At 40.5% G+C, this 15760-nt stretch overlaps 2 protein-coding genes across 2 annotated transcripts in view; both read left to right on the top strand.

The window, feature by feature from the left end:
- Positions 1-9176, top strand: part of LOC123251730 (transcription factor E2F8-like) — a 19915-nt gene extending 10739 nt beyond the window's left edge. The window contains exons 2-9 of the mRNA XM_044681029.1: positions 670-712; positions 1130-1267; positions 3093-3296; positions 3583-3670; positions 3921-4488; positions 7573-7705; positions 7827-8212; positions 8994-9176. Coding sequence (XP_044536964.1) covers positions 670-712; positions 1130-1267; positions 3093-3296; positions 3583-3670; positions 3921-4488; positions 7573-7705; positions 7827-8212; positions 8994-9176 — 1743 coding nt within the window. The remainder of the gene's footprint in view (positions 1-669; positions 713-1129; positions 1268-3092; positions 3297-3582; positions 3671-3920; positions 4489-7572; positions 7706-7826; positions 8213-8993) is intronic.
- Positions 1-15760, top strand: part of GALNT18 (polypeptide N-acetylgalactosaminyltransferase 18) — a 527538-nt gene that overhangs the window by 77066 nt on the left and 434712 nt on the right. The window lies entirely within an intron of this gene.

Genomic DNA, 15760 nt, shown 5'->3' with positions numbered 1-15760 from the left:
GAGAGAGAGAGAGAGAGAGAGAGAGAGAGAGAGAGAGAGAAAGCTGACATCAGCAAACAGAATTTCAAATCCCAGCTGACTCTTGCTAGCTGTCCATCCCCGAGTCATCTGAGCTTTCTGAACCTCGGTTTCTTTATCTTGTAAAATGAGATTATGTGTCTTATGAATTCCCACACCTTTTGCAGACCTTAAAGCTCTTTTAAGTGCGAGTTGTGACTACTAAGGAAAGTAAGAAATGGTTGCCACTTTTATCCCTCTTTCCTTCCCCTATAAAATTCTCCAGGATGTTGAAAAACCCCTCAAGAATTAAGGCATTGAAATCTGATAGTTCTTTTTAAATTAAATAATTTTTAAACCCTTTTTGTCTTAATAATGATTCTAAGACATAAGGGCAAAAGCTAGGCAATCGGAGTCAGGTGGCTTGCCCAGGGTCACACAGCTAAGAAATGTCTAGTCTAGATTTGAACCTAGGTCTTCCTGACTCCAGGGCTTTGCTCTATAAGTATGCCACGCTGCCCCTCGAAACCTATATAATAATTCTTGATCTTGACCTCATTATGCCAGTTTCTTGAGTCAAGATGCTCTTCTGTTCAGTACCACAAGGCTCAACAAATCCTTCTTCTGTTCAACATATTCTTAAAGTCAGACTATTATTTTCTCATTCCCCAGAAAATTAATGACCAGGTGATGAATTTGGTGGTGAGACGAGCATGTAAGTGTTGCCATCTGCATCACAGAAATATAGACGATGATATGAAAGGGACCTGAGGCCATCTACCCCAGCCCTTTCATTTTAATGGTTCCTGGAAATTAAGGTTCACAAAAAGGTCAATGGCTTGTCCAGTTTCTCAAACAATTTGAGTCTGTGTTCTCTACCTCCACACTCGGTGTTCTTTCTCCTTACTGGAGGGAAAATCTATACCGCTGAGATCACATACCTTTTGAGGTGGTTTAAGAAAACAAACAAGTAAATATTGTCACTGGAATAATTTAGAAAAGTAATCTCACTTCCACTCGTTTGACGGTTTGGTTATCTTAAATCAGAAGTACTGAAAGTGATTATTTTTATGTGGGAAATGTTTTGAAAAATTGACCAAATGAATCTTCTACCCTATTTACTTGGTTCCAGCTAAAATTAGGAGGCTATATGATATAGCGAATGTTTTGAGTAGTCTGGAGCTTATCAAGAAAGTTCATGTTACGGAAGAAAGAGGCCGAAAACCAGCTTTCAAGTGGACAGGGCCAGAAATCTGTCCAAATTCCTCAGGTGTGTATTTTTTTTCCTTTTTATGGCTTCATTATTTTGATTTAACATGAACATAGAGTTCTTCAACCCCTCTTCCCCCACCCAAAAAGATTGTGCAAGCAGACCTCAAGTTTATATTCTGAAGTATTTCTCCCTCTCACTCCTTTCTCAGCTGAGTTCCATGTTTCATACCTTACTGAGAAAATAGAGGCCATTTGCCAGTGAGCTCCCTTCTTTCCCCTTCTCTCCATCTCAAAATCCCTTGATAACAGTCCCCAATTTTTCCTATTTGACTCTTAGTCTCATAAAGAGATGGCTCTTTCCTTTCCAAGGCCAGTTCTCCTTTACAAACTTTGATCCTTTCCCTCCCCACCTTCTTTAGCAGATTGCTCCTCAAAACAATTCTCTCTCTCATCTTAAATCTCTCCCTAGCTATCGATTATTTCCTTGTTGCCAGTAAGCATGCTCATACCTTCCCTGTCCTTAAAAAATCCTCTCTAAGGGGCAGCTGGGTGGCTCAGTGGATTGAGAGTCAGGCCTAGGGATGAAATGTCCTGGGTTCAAATCTAGCCTCAGATACTTCCTAGCTCTGTGACCCTGGGCAAGTCACTTAACCCGCATTGCTTAGCCCTTACTGCTCTTCTGCCTTAGAACCAATTCACAGGATTGATTCTAAGATGGAAGTTAAGGGTTTAAAAAAAAATCCTCTCTAGATCTTAGTATTCCCTCAAGCTGACATCCTTTATCCACTCTTGTTCTCACTGTCACACTCCTTTAAAAAAAAGCTTTTATTCACTTGTTGCCTCTATTTCTGCTTCTCTTACTTACTTCTTAACCCTTCTCATTCTGTTTACTGACCTTATGATTAAATTGCTTTCTCCCGAGTTAGCAATATTATTCTTTGTCTTTCTTGACCTCTCTCGCCTATGATATTGACCCTCCGCTCTTCTTGTACCCTCAGTCTTCTCTGAGTGTTAGCCACACTGCGCTTTTGGTTCTGTTACCTGTCTGACCAATTCTTGTCAGTCTGATGTAATGGCTCATCTGTCAACTATGTCAGACCTCCCAACCGTGGGTGTGACTTTGCCCAGACCCTTTGTACATTTTCTCTTTGGGGTTTTCTTCACTTGCTATGAATCCAAATATCTAAGTAGATGACCACAAGATCGTGCTAGTCTCTCCCGAGCTCTATTCATACATCACCAAATGCTATTGAACATTTCACACGGGAAGACTCACAGGCATCTTCAACTCATCGTATCCAAAAAGGAGCTTCTTGCATTACCCCCAAAACCCATCCTTCTTCCAAACTCCCATTTCTGTCAAGGGGAACCCCATCATTCCAGTCGCCCAGGCTTGTAAACTTGGCCCTATCCTTTAGTCCTCACTCCCTCTTACCCCTCACATCTATTCATGGTTGGAAAACATTGAGTCTTTCAACAACTGCCTCCCATTGAGGTGTCTGCTATTACACGTCCACTTCAAGTAAGTGCTTTGCTAGGCAATTAACAGGGAAAAAAATGTAATTAGAAATACAATCTCACCTTCTACCCTGAGAATGAAATGTCATTGTGAAAGCACTTCGAGAAAAGAATAAAAAACTCTCCAAACAGAAGGGATCATCAGTATTATTTTGCAGCGTGGTGACCTTTATAACCGAGATCTACAAGAAGTGTCCGAATTCAATCATTTTTAGCCTGTATTTTTTTTATTTTCTGTATTTGAGATGCGAGTCTGTGCTAATTATTACTTAAAATATGCTCAGAGGAATAGATTTCATTTCAAGGCATATGTATTTATTTAATCCACTGTATACATTTGAATACACTGATCTCTTGTGTTTCAGTTCTGAGCCCTATAACTTCCTTTGACTCATCTGATTTGGAGCCACCTCAGTCCTCTAAAGATCAGTGTGCTAAAAATCTCTTCTCTACTACTGGGAAACCAAACTTTACGAGGCATCCATCTCTAATAAAACTAGTAAAGAGTATAGAAAATGACCGGAGAAAGATAAGTTCTGCTCCCAGTAGCCCCATCAAAACCAATAAAGGTAAGTATTTGAAAAAGAAGACTGGGACATACCACTAACAATGATTCGGGACTTCCTGCCACAAAACATTCTTATTGAATTGCTTTAGTATCTGTTCCATTAATTCAGCGAATTAGAGAATTACAATAACCTTTATCCACTCAAATGTTCTTGACATCTAAATCATGCATGAACCAAGTGATAGGAATAGAATTTTGCGGAATGTTTTCACACATTTTCCTTCATTGTGGTTTCATCTGGAAGATTGTCTTCTCTGGCTTTAATTTACATTGTTCTATTTTACCAGCTGAGAGTTCTCTGAAGTCAGTGCCCTTCCCAAGTAAGATGGCTCAACTTGCAGCTATTTGCAAAATGCAATTAGAAGAGCAATCAAGGTAGGTCGGAGTATTGCCCTTTCATATTGTCCTGAATTAATTTCCTCTGATTTACATGGATTTCATATTTTATCTAAGAATATTGACTAGGCTTGGGAACTAGTAAGATCTTTTTAAATGCTCAGCCACTTTCAAATAATATTTGGACTTAACAGAAGCTCCTTTTTTTTTTAACCTATAAATTTGAATGACAGATTATTTCGTGGTGGTTATTGTTTTTCAATGTGTGGATTTTTATTTTGTTTTTTAGTGAACTAAAAAAGAAGGTGAAAATGCAATTGACAAGACCTACAGTGCACTGTCAGTCTCTTGACCTCATAGCAAATCCTGAGCCTAATCGAACCATGTCCTCTTCTCAGACTCCATCTCTCATTCAGCCACTAGGTGTCCTACCTCTGATCCACAGCCCCTTATCTTCTGCAGTGCCTGTCATTGTACCTCATGCCCATTCGGGTACCTCCTATGCAATCTATCTGCATCCCTCCCAGGCCCAAACTGTGACACCTCAAAACCTAAATTCCACTGTGCACACTGTTCCCTGTACTAATGTAACTGGAATGAAAGGTTCTGCCGATAATACTAATTCACATCTCTTAACTACTAAAATGAGCACGGAAAAAGTCCCTGGTGATGCAGTCAAAGCCGATGGCACCACTAAGCCCGGGAAAGCATTGCCCACCCCCGAAGGACCAACGCCGAGGAACGAAGAAAGAGAGCCAACTGCCGAAAGATGTTTGAAGAGACAGAGCATGCTGGAGGACAACAATTCCAAAAAAAAACTTAAAGAAGATCTAAAAGGACTTGAAAATGTCTCCGCAGTAAGTGAAGTCCTTCGTTGTCCAGACAGGGGAGCTCCCTCGGGTGGTTAACAGAGGAGTCCTGCCTGACTCCAGGGCTTCCTTACATCCTAAACTGAGCTCCAGGTACCTCGGACAGTTAATCTCTTGCCGAGGATCTCTGCACGGGCATCTCTAACCTTTAGCGGCAGGGATTACATGCTTTCAAGCAGTCCCCGTCCCAGCTTTTAAGTTAACTGTGTTCCTGGCAACACAGGACACAAGCACCTGTTGTAAGAGGTCAAAGGAATTTATGGGTTAAAGTAGCACCAAATGAATGTGTGCTTACTACAATCTATATAAAGGCTGCTTTATGAGTCACAGCCTCGAGTCACTTAAGTATTTAGTGACTGGGAAAGATATCATGAAATCTTTCCTTCTATTTAAAAAATATTTTTTCACCATCCATTTATTTCAAAATTACATTTGCAAAGAAACATGTAAATAGGAAATTTGAAGTTGATTTTGGTAACTTTAGGAGTCGGGATATGATTGTTTGTTTTTTTTTTTAAGTATCTTGGCATGTTAGCTTCCTTTTTTTTATACATAGAGAGATTAAATTCTATGTGGAAGATGGTATAATCCAAAAAATACCTGGGAAGCCAGCTATGTGGCTCTGGATTGATATGGGAGGTCATGGATGCAAATCTGACCTCAGACACTTCCCAACTGTGTGACCCTGGGCAAGTCACTTAACCCCCATTTGCCTAGCCTTACCACTTTTCTGCCTTGGAACCAATACACAGTAGTGATTCTGAGACAGAAGGTAAGGGTTAAAAAAAAAAAGACAGACAACATTTGATCTGCTGGCAATTTATTATTTGACCTTGGGAAAGTTGCTTAATCTTGCTACTGAGTTTCCACAGAAGATGAGTAGTATTCTTCTACTATGGTTACATTTCCAGAAATTTTATGAAGATACATGAATATTTCATGGAAAATAGTGTATCCAAGATACATAAGCTGCAGGGTATTTGTTGTTAGTATGGCTCTAGCCAGCAAGTTGTTCTCCTTTCTGCTGATTACACACCTTGCAATGACCATTCCAAATATGGATTTCCCCCCCCCCCACCCCCCTGAAATTTTGACCAAGAGAAGCAGAAAAGGTTCCTTGGGCCTCAGAGACATGCTTTTTCTAGTTTCTGGAGCATACTTGACAATGGTCACTTGTAGGATGAGGTCAGAGGACCTTAACCTCTGGCTAAAGAGCTGAAGGATTTTATCACTTCTTTCTCATCATCTTTGGAAGTTTTACTGTTTTCCTCCAACATTTATAAATTACCTGCAGCTTTATGAAGTTTTAAGATTAGAGCCTTTAAAGGAGAAAGAGGAGGAGGAAATAAACATGTGCCAAGCACTTTACAAATGTTATCTCATTTGATCCTTAATAATCCTAGGAGAAAGGCAATATTATTATCCACGTTTTATAGTTGAGGAAACTGAGGGAAACAGATCACGTGACTTGTCCAGGGCCACACCGCTAGTAAGTGTCAGGCAAGAGTTAAACTCAGGTCTTCCTGACTCCATGTCCAGCACTCTTCACTGCACCACCTTCCCCCCATTCTTTAGCAGTGATGGGTTTGCCTTCACTGGCAGTTTGTGAGCGATAGTCAGATGGCCACTTACTAAGAAACATGCCGAGGGATTGCTTCGTAGGGATAGGTCGGATGAGATGACCTCCAAGGACCCTCCCAGCTCTGAGATTCTGGTATTTAATGTGGTTGCTACAGCACAAGTACTGCCTCCACTCATGCAGATTGCAACCCCTCCATGCTTTAGCAGGAAGTCTTTGTAACCTGCCCTGGCTGGAAAATATCAGCCATTCATTGCCAAACCTTTTGGCAGTGGGACTTTTCCATCCTGGCTAGAGTGGACCTTCAAAGCTGGGGAAGGTCTGGTGGATATTGGAGATGTAGGGCAACTGTCTCATTTTATCAATGAAGAAACAGGCCCAAAGACGCTACTAATTTGGCCAACTTCATGCAGCTCGAATGGGGAATGGGAGAGCCAGAACTCAGATTCTCAGATCTTCACACTCCAATTCCTCTGGTGTTACTCTCTTCTCTTTTCTAGGATTATCTTAAAAAAGAAAAAAGGGCATATAAAAGAAGAGTCATTTATTTACAAGAAATGCCTTTAATTTGGGGTCATGTTTGGGTTGAAATGGGCTTTTCAAGTATGATTTACCCATTTTCAGGAAGATCCGGACTTAACATTTTCAGAAAGAACTTGCTAAATTTGGGGGAGTTTGGAAACCTTTGTCCTAATTTATGATATTTCATAGGGACACCATTTAAAAAAAAAAAAGATCTGTTTTTTTTCTTTTCCAACTTCCACTGGACCCTTTTAACTTCAGTAAATTGTGAGATTAAGAACATTATTATAATCATTGCCTATTTATACATTGTCCATTCTTGGGACAAATCTCAAGAATCTGTGAAATAGATGACTTGGCAAATCCATCTAGCACCTTCATTTAAATCTGATTGGGTCCTTTAGAAACTGATAAACCTCTCAAGTCTGATAGGCCAAATCATGACTTGAGCACTTTGTGGATATGAACTTTACTGGTTCTTCAGACAATTCACATTTGTATTCAGTGGGAGATGATGACGTTTCGTTGTTTTCTATCATGTCCTACTTCATGACCCCTTTAAGGGTTTTCTTGGGAAAGATAACTGGGGTGGTTTGCCATTTCCTTCTCCAGCTCATTTTACAGATGAGGAAACTGGATCAAATAGGGTTAAGTGACTTGTCCTGGGTCACATAGCAAGTAAGTGTCCGAGGCTGGATTTGAACTCTCTCTGCACTATGCCATCTAGCTGTCGTGTCTTGGGAAGATACCACCATCTATTTCTGAAACTAAAGAAAGCATTTCTAAGAACCACTTTGGGACCTCCAAGGAGTAAGATGGGTTGTTTTCTCAGAAGACTTAAGGAAAAATTCCAAAATAATTGTCGTCCTAGAAGCCCATCCCTGATTAACAGATAATTTCATCAATTAAAAAAGAAGGGGACGTGATTCTTCTTTGTATTTATGTAGTAAAGCCACTTCTTTTTTTTCCAGACCTTGTTTCCATCAGGATACCTCATTCCTCTCACACAGTGCCCATCGCTTGGTACAGAGTCCATTTTATCTCATAAGGAAAATGCAGGTGCTTGTTCTCCAAATAATAGGATCTACAACTCACCGATTACAGGTGCGTTTGCTTTTTGAGACCTGCGCATACCTGGCTGGATCTCAAGTGTATTCAAGCCGTATTAACCACTTGGGACTCTGCCTTCCCTTTCAACCATTTGTCTTTTCTCCATTCCTTCCAGGCGTTATTCCTGTGACAACATCTGACCTCACCGCTGTGAATTTCCCCACTTTCCATGTGACGCCTTTGAAGCTGATGGTTTCCCCCACTTCTGTGGGCACCGTGCCTGTCGTCAGCAGTCCCTCCCTCCCCTCTTCAAGCCACTCTATCCCCGTCCAAAACCCAAGCTCGGCCATTGTCAACTTTACCCTTCAGCACCTGGGGCTGATCTCTCCGGGGGTGCAGGTGTCCACAGGTGGGGGGCCCGGCTCCGTGCCAGCTTCTCCAAGGATAGAGCCCGTCGGCACGACGTCCGACAGCGCCGCCACCCAAGGAAAGCACGATTCCCCCGTGGCCGGGCAGAGTCAGCTGAACGGACAAGCGGTCACTCTGACTACGGTACCGCAGGTAGGCTTGTTTGCCCAGAAGTGAGATTCGGTTTAATTGGAATGATAGAGAAATCCCCGTCTCTGTGCTCGCCAGGTGCGAGGGCCATTTTCACGTGGGAGCCCCTTCCTTCACCAGCCTCTTATCAGAGTTCTTTTTCATCCTCTCTGGGAGGCTTTCGTCCTGGAATCTAAGTGATCCGATTCCCCTCTGGGATGTGTGGTTCATGGGGGTGCCGATAACCTCACATCCGCCACACGCTGGAACCATGAGGGAGCTTCCCCAGATACCCCCGAGGGTCTCGTTCTCCCCTTTGTGCGTGAGGACAGCCACTTGTGAGCAGGAAGCACATCTTCTCTGTGCACCCTCAGAGATCTCTATCGAATGTCTCATTTTAATCGATGCTAAATTCCTCACTACAACACATAGGCTAGAAAACTAAATCTGGGGGACATCGTTCGTACAAGATTGTTCCACGGTTCCTTGAAAATACCAGCCTCCTGACAGTGGGAATGAGCGGCTTTTCCTGGCCACACCTCAAGCATAGAGAGGGGAGCAGGGTCCACTGTCAGACCCTCCCAAGCCCGGGGCTCCACTGTATAATATGCTCTTGCCTAGGGATGGCTTATCATCCTGCCTCAGTGAAAACCAAATTTTAAAAACTCATCCTGATGGGCATAGCAGGTTCCCAGACATGCTGTATTTGCGGCATCTTAAACGTTGGGCTAGGATGATTTTTTTAAGCCCACAGAAAATTGACATTTAGTCCTAATTGGCTTTCTTTTCCATTCCTTTCGATCAGCCTGTCCCAGTGACACCCAAAGGATCACAATTAATGACTGAAAACTTCTTCCGGACACCTGGAGGACCAAGCAAGCTTCTGGCTTCCACTTGTGATGATTTGGATGGTGCTAACAAAGCTTCTCTAGGACCTCTTTTTGTCCCACAACGAAAGCTTGAAGTGTCTACAGAAGATGTCCACTAATGTAGGAGCCAAACATTGGTGCTTAATAAAGATTCGAGTTATACTAGGAAAAGAACTTATCAGAAAAAATGTTAACATACTTATCTGGAGAACAGGTACTACCCCGGAAACATTGTAAATACGTTTAACGACTGGCTGCTTCATGCAGAGCAGACTCTTACTTTACTGTGTGTGTGTGTGTGTTTGTATGTGTGTATATATACATATATATTTGTATAAGTACAGCCTTAATACTATGAAATTAATGAAAAATATTGAACTCAGGTACATTACCTTCTGGGAAAAATTCATTATTTCAACGAAATACTCTGTACCTGTGATATTCCACAGAGTAACTATTCTTAGTTACAACTTACTCTATAGAAAATTAAATTATATTGGCATAACCGAACAACATTCTATTGCACTTTGCACCAAAAGTGCAATGTATAATATTGTATTTCTAAATAGGTGGGACTATAGCTATATTTTGTAATGTCTTTGATCCTGTTCTTACAGTAATGTCTTTTGTAAAGGTAGGAATGAGTCTTAATCAAGTCTATGAAAGAAGGAATTATTTATATAATGTATTTTTAATCATAAATTGTTCAAATTAAAACTTTTCTAAAACATCTTAATGTTTTCATTTGGACATCTGAGAAATAGTTTTGACAATGAAACAACCTCCGGACTTACAAAGTGTGAGTTCATATCCTTATATTGCAGAGAGAAGACGACAGTGTTCAGGGTCAGGAAGTTCCTCTCCTATCCCTCATGTTAAAGCCCATTGAGCATAAGGAATAGACCCTGGAATCCCAGGTCATTTGGTGGGGGAGCCTGGAGATAGAGCCCAGGATGGGAAGTCGCTCCTCTGGGGACACGAGCCACAGACTGTTTGGCATAGGGAGAAGCTGGCCATTCTCTCCCCTTAGCATTGGTTCTTCAGAGCCCCAGAGGAGGGCTACCACGTCCTCCTCTGTTCCTGTGGAGGAACTGAAAGAGAGGAAACGAATTCCCTCCATGCCTAAGAGAATATGTTTGCTGACAGCCTCCGTGGACTCAGGGAAGATTTAAGCTGCAGTTTTGAAGGATGTAGCTTACTTGCGCTCAGCCGTGGAAAGAATGCGCACGTTCTACAGAGGTTTTTTTAAACCTCTTTGTTAGGTTCAAACCAATAATGAAAAAATATTACCTAAATGACCCCGAAAACATTTCAAATGTACTCTGAAAGATCCGCAATTTAATCTGTTCAGAGTATTCCCTCCAAAGACAGGCTATAACCCTCCCGATGCTTATCCTACGCCTTTCCTGTCCATGTTTTCCCATACATCCCAGTGCCTTCAAGGTACTCTTGATATGGAGGGCCCGTGTACCATTTGGGTTGTCTGTTTGACAGTCTTTCATTGTCTGTGATCAGCCTATCTGCAATGGCTGCAAATAAAGCGATGCTGATGTATGCTCTACCACTCCTGGCACAGAAACCATCTTTGGTAACATGCTACAGTCTTTTTATCCTTATCAATCATGTGGCTCTCCATTATCCTTTGTGGGTATCATTTTAATTCTACAATCATAATTCTCCATAACTTTTTAGTCATAGAGCATTACAGGGAGGATTTGGTGACAAAAATGGGTTTTTGGAGAAAACGATTTTCAGATTATTGAAAACATGTTTTTTCCCAAATGCTATCCATTTTTATTTCCTCCCCAACTCCAGATCCAGCTTATTCATCTACTGAGATTGTTGAAAATATACATGCTGATGGATTGCCCATGCAACTGAATGCCATAATCAGCCATCTATCTTTTTCAAACCAACCATATATCTCATTTTTCAAGTCAACCATGTATCTTTTTCCATTTCCAACCCACCTCCTTCACAACACTGCATTTCATTTAAGAGGCATTTTAGTTTTCCAAGATTTAATGCAATTATGATTTCATCTGAAAATAGGAGCATTTGGAGAACTTCACCACCAAGAGGAAACCAGTGTATTGTACCACAGTGTATCCATTTCTATATACAATGTTCTCCTGGTTCTTTGGGTCTCATAGATATTAGTATCTACTTTTTTTTTTAGTTTAAGTTTATTTAATTGATTTAGAATATTTTCCCATGGTTACATGATTCATGTTCTTTCCCTCCTCTCTTCCCATCCCCCTCCCATAGCCAACAAGCAATTCCACTGGGTTTTGCATGTAACATTGATCAAGACCTATTTCCATATTGTTAATATTTGCAATAGAGTGATCATTTAAAGTCTACATCCCCAATCATATCCCCATCAAACCATGTGATTAAGAAAATGCAGCCTCAGCCACTTCCCAGCTGTGTGACCCTGGGCAAGTCACTTGACCCCCATTGCCCACCTTACCAATCTTCCACCTATGAGACAATACACCGAAGTACAAGGGTTTAAAAAAAAATTTTTTTTTTTAAATGGCTTTCTTCTGTGTTTCTACTCCCACAGTTCTTTCTCTGGATGTAGATAGTGTTCTTTCTCATAAGTCCCTCAGAATTGTCCTGGATCATTGCATTGCTACTAGTAGAGAAGTCCATTTGTGTTCAATTGTACCACAGTGTATCCATCTCTATGTACAATGTTCTCCTTGTTCTGTTCCTTTCACTCTGTACCAATTCCTAGAGGTCGTTCCAGTTTACATGGAATTCCTCCAGTTTATTATTCCTTTGAGCACAATAGTATTCCATCACCAACAGATACCACAACTTGTTTAGCCATTCTCCAATCAAAGGGCATTCCCTCATCTTCCAATATTTTGCTACCACAAAGAGTACAGCTATAAATATTTTTGTGCACATTTTTTCCCATTATCTCTTTGGGGCATAAAGCCAGTAGTGGTATGGCTTGATCAAAGGGCAGATGGTCCTTTAAAGCCCTTTGGGCATAGTTCCAAATTGCCATCCAGAATGGATCAATTCACAACTCCACCAGCAATGTATTAGTATCCCAATTAATTAATCCCAATTAGCATCTACTTTTAACAAACCTCAAATTCCTACCTGTGGGTTTCTTTTTTTTTTTTTAATCCTTACCTTCCATCTTAGAATCAATACTGCATATTGGTTTCAAGGCCAAAGAGCGGTGTGGGCTAGGCAACTGGGGTTAAATGACTTGCCCAGGTTCACACAGCTAGGAAGTGTCTGAAGCCAGAGTTGAAACCAGGATCTCCCATTGCCAGCCACCCAGCTGCCCTAGCCAAATGCTTTTTTAAAATAATATTAAATAGAATATTATATTCTTGACATTTCCATTCCAGGAACTCATGAGACCATTCAGATGTAGTCTAATAATGGAAGTTGCCTTTGAATAGGTCTGCTTGTTCCCATGTTTTTGTCAAACATGTCCTCAATTGGAGCATTCTCCATTATTTTATGGAAATGAAAAAACCTAATGGTAGAGCATTATCTTATTTGTTTGCCTTGCCAGGAGAAGCCAAGGCTGGGTGCCAGCTGTTAGGTATAGCTTTTGGAGTTCTCATTTCTGATAGGTGTGTCCAATGGTTAAATTCTGTGGTTCCTTCTGGAATTCTGTCAGCTCAGGACAGCTGATATTTGGGTTATTTTATTAAATCGTAGCTGAAATGTATATAACACACTGTATTTTACAAGGTTGGAGAAGGAAATGGCAAATCACTCCAGAATCTTTGCCAAGAAAACTGTAGTGATGAAGAGTCAGATGTTACTGAGCAACTAAACAAAAGTTTACAAGGTGCCTTACCTGTAGTATCTCATTTGACCTTCAAATAACTCCGAGGCACCACAGGTATTACCCCACTTCACAGATAAGAAAATTGAGGCTCCCCCAAGGCTGAGTGACTTGCCCGTGGTCACATAACTCGAAAAGGTCACAGGCAGGATTTAAATAAAAAATGATTTGAATCATTTTATTCGTATTGTAGATGGTCCCGAGGGTATTAACTGCTACACTCTGACATGAAGCAATGAGCATTGGATTTGGCCTCAGCCAACCAGGGAAGCTGAATTATAGCTTTGCCACTGCCCATGTGATCCAGGGAGGGTCATTTTACCCTGCCAGCCTCATTTAAACAGTAATGACTTCAATTTGAGCATCTCAAAAGGTCTTATCATCCCAAAATTCTATGAACAAATGCTTCTTGAGCATCTTCCTGCAATAGCCTAGTCACTTCAGGTCCTGTGAGGAATATAATAGTAAAGGGGTATTAGACAAATCACATTCAAGTCAGGGAGGGATAGGGATAGGGATCTACCTGTGATTTCATTGGTTATGGGGACTTCCCAATGAAGAAATTACCTTGACTAATGCAACTTGGTGCCTTTACTATACTTGGGGCAACTAGATGCCTCAGTGGATAGGACACTTGACCTGGTGTCAGAAAGACCTGAGTTCCAATTTAGTCTCAAACACTTACTACTTATGTGACCCTGGGCAAGCCACTTAACCTTTGTTTGCCTTACTCCATTGGAAAAGGAAATAACAAACCACTCTAATATCTTTAACAAGAAAACCTCATGGACAGTATGATCCACAGAGTCACAAAGAGTTGGGCACGACTAGAAAACAGTAGCAACCTTCACCACAGCTTGAGTTCAAATCCTACCTTAAAGTTCTAGAAAACCAAAGGACTGAAAATAAGCTTTAAACCTGGAGTTGGGAAAATTTGCCAACCCACCTCATGCATGTCTCCGTTCAGTGGCACTGGTCTCTCCGTTGTTCCTTGGTGCAAGTCACTCCATTTCCTAACTTTTTCGGTAGTTGTTTCTCATGTCTGGAGTGTTCTCCCTCCTTATCTCTGCCTCCAGGCTTCTCTGGCTTCCTTCAAGTCCCAGCTAAAACCTCACCTTCCACAGGAAACCTTTCCCAACATCTCAATTCTAGGACCTTCCCTCTGTTGATTTTTCTGACTTACCCTATAAATGGTTTGTTTGTACTTAGTTGTTTATATGTCGTCTCCCCCACTAATTAGACCAGGAATTCCTTGATAGCAGGTACTTATCTTTAATCTTTCTTTGTATCCTTAGAGTTTAGCATGGAGCCTAGAATGTAACAGATGAATAAATATTTATAGATGGACTTGAGTTCAAATCCTACCAGAGAAATTTACTAGCAGTGGAATTCTGTGAAAATCACTTATCCCTTCAACCTCAATTTTCTCATCCAAAAATCGGAATAAAAGCACCTACTTCCTAATTCCTAAGGTCATTGGCAAGATCAAATGAGATAACGTATTAAAGGGTTTTGTATAAATCCTAGTTCTTATTAGTATTTTTTGAAGTAATGTTATTAGTTAACTATAACTGATTCGATATTTGTCAGAGGCATGAATAGAACTCATCCTCCTAGTTTCCAGCTCTCTTATCCCATGCTACTACTCTAGTCAGAGAAATAGGACATACGCATGTTAAATGCTAAATCATTTCAAAAGTTAATAGTTCAATAAAAGAAATATCAGAAGGCCATCAAAATGAACAGTTTGGAGGTTCAAAGGAAGGCGAGGAGGAAGCCCCCGTCCATTTCACTTAAAATGTCTTGACCCAACAGGTATATATACTGAAATAAAATAACAAAATTCTTGCCTAGTCAGGAAATGCAGATTGTTTGCCTTTGTAGAAGTAAATATAAAGTGTCTAGAAAATCACTTTATAATGCCATTGCCAGGGCAGCTAGGTGGTGCAGTAGGCATGGTGCCAAGCCTGGAGTCAGAAAGATCTGAGTTTAAATCTGGCCTCAGACACTTATTAGCGGTGTGAATGGGCAAGTCCCTTAACCCTGTTTGCCTCCATTTCTTCATAAATGTAAAATAAGCTGCAGAGGAAATGGCAAACCATTCAAGTACCTTTGACAAGAAACCCTGGAACGGGATCACGAAGAATCAGACCTGAAAAGTGACTAAAAAAACAAATGCCATTGAAAAGACAAAATGCATAGCACTGTCATCAGGAGAAGGGGGGAAAGTAATTTAGAAAAGGAAAACAATAATCTTTGAGGGATAAAGCATGACTTTAAAATAAACTCCCTCAGGTTCAAATCCTGCTTCTGCTACTTACTCCCTGTGCAGCCTTGGGCAAATCAGTTAACATTTCCAGGCTTCACTTTCTTCATCTGTACAGTAAAGGACTTGGAGTGGCTGGTATCTCAAGTCCCTCTCCCCTCCGGTTCTAAATCCTGTATTATGAATTCTATCTTACCCTTTTCACATGATTAGTGTTTTTGGAAGTAGAAGATAATAAGATTTTTAGAAATTTAAGTAGATAAGCACCCTGCTAATAATCCTATTAATGGTATTAAAGAAGTATAGCTTGATTTCACATTCTTAAAGTGTTCTTCACATGCTCATAGTTTTCTGATCTAAAGGCCTAAGTAAGAAATAAGGTGGCAATTAAAATGCCATTGTTCTGAAGAAAAAAATGAACATATTGATTAATTATTAAAGAATCTGTTTTAATATTTGTGCCTCAAAGCCCAATCTAAATTACATTTAAGTTAATTATATAAATTAACTAAATGCTCAAAGTGGTAAACATAGGATTTTAATAAATATTTTTAATATTCTGGGGGGAAATGTTGGTAAATCTTTAAGTTGTTTTATATATATATATATAT

Source organism: Gracilinanus agilis, chromosome 6 (assembly GCF_016433145.1).
Source record: "Gracilinanus agilis isolate LMUSP501 chromosome 6, AgileGrace, whole genome shotgun sequence".
NCBI lineage: Eukaryota > Metazoa > Chordata > Mammalia > Didelphimorphia > Didelphidae > Gracilinanus > Gracilinanus agilis.
This window is presented reverse-complemented; position numbering and strand designations above follow the sequence as displayed.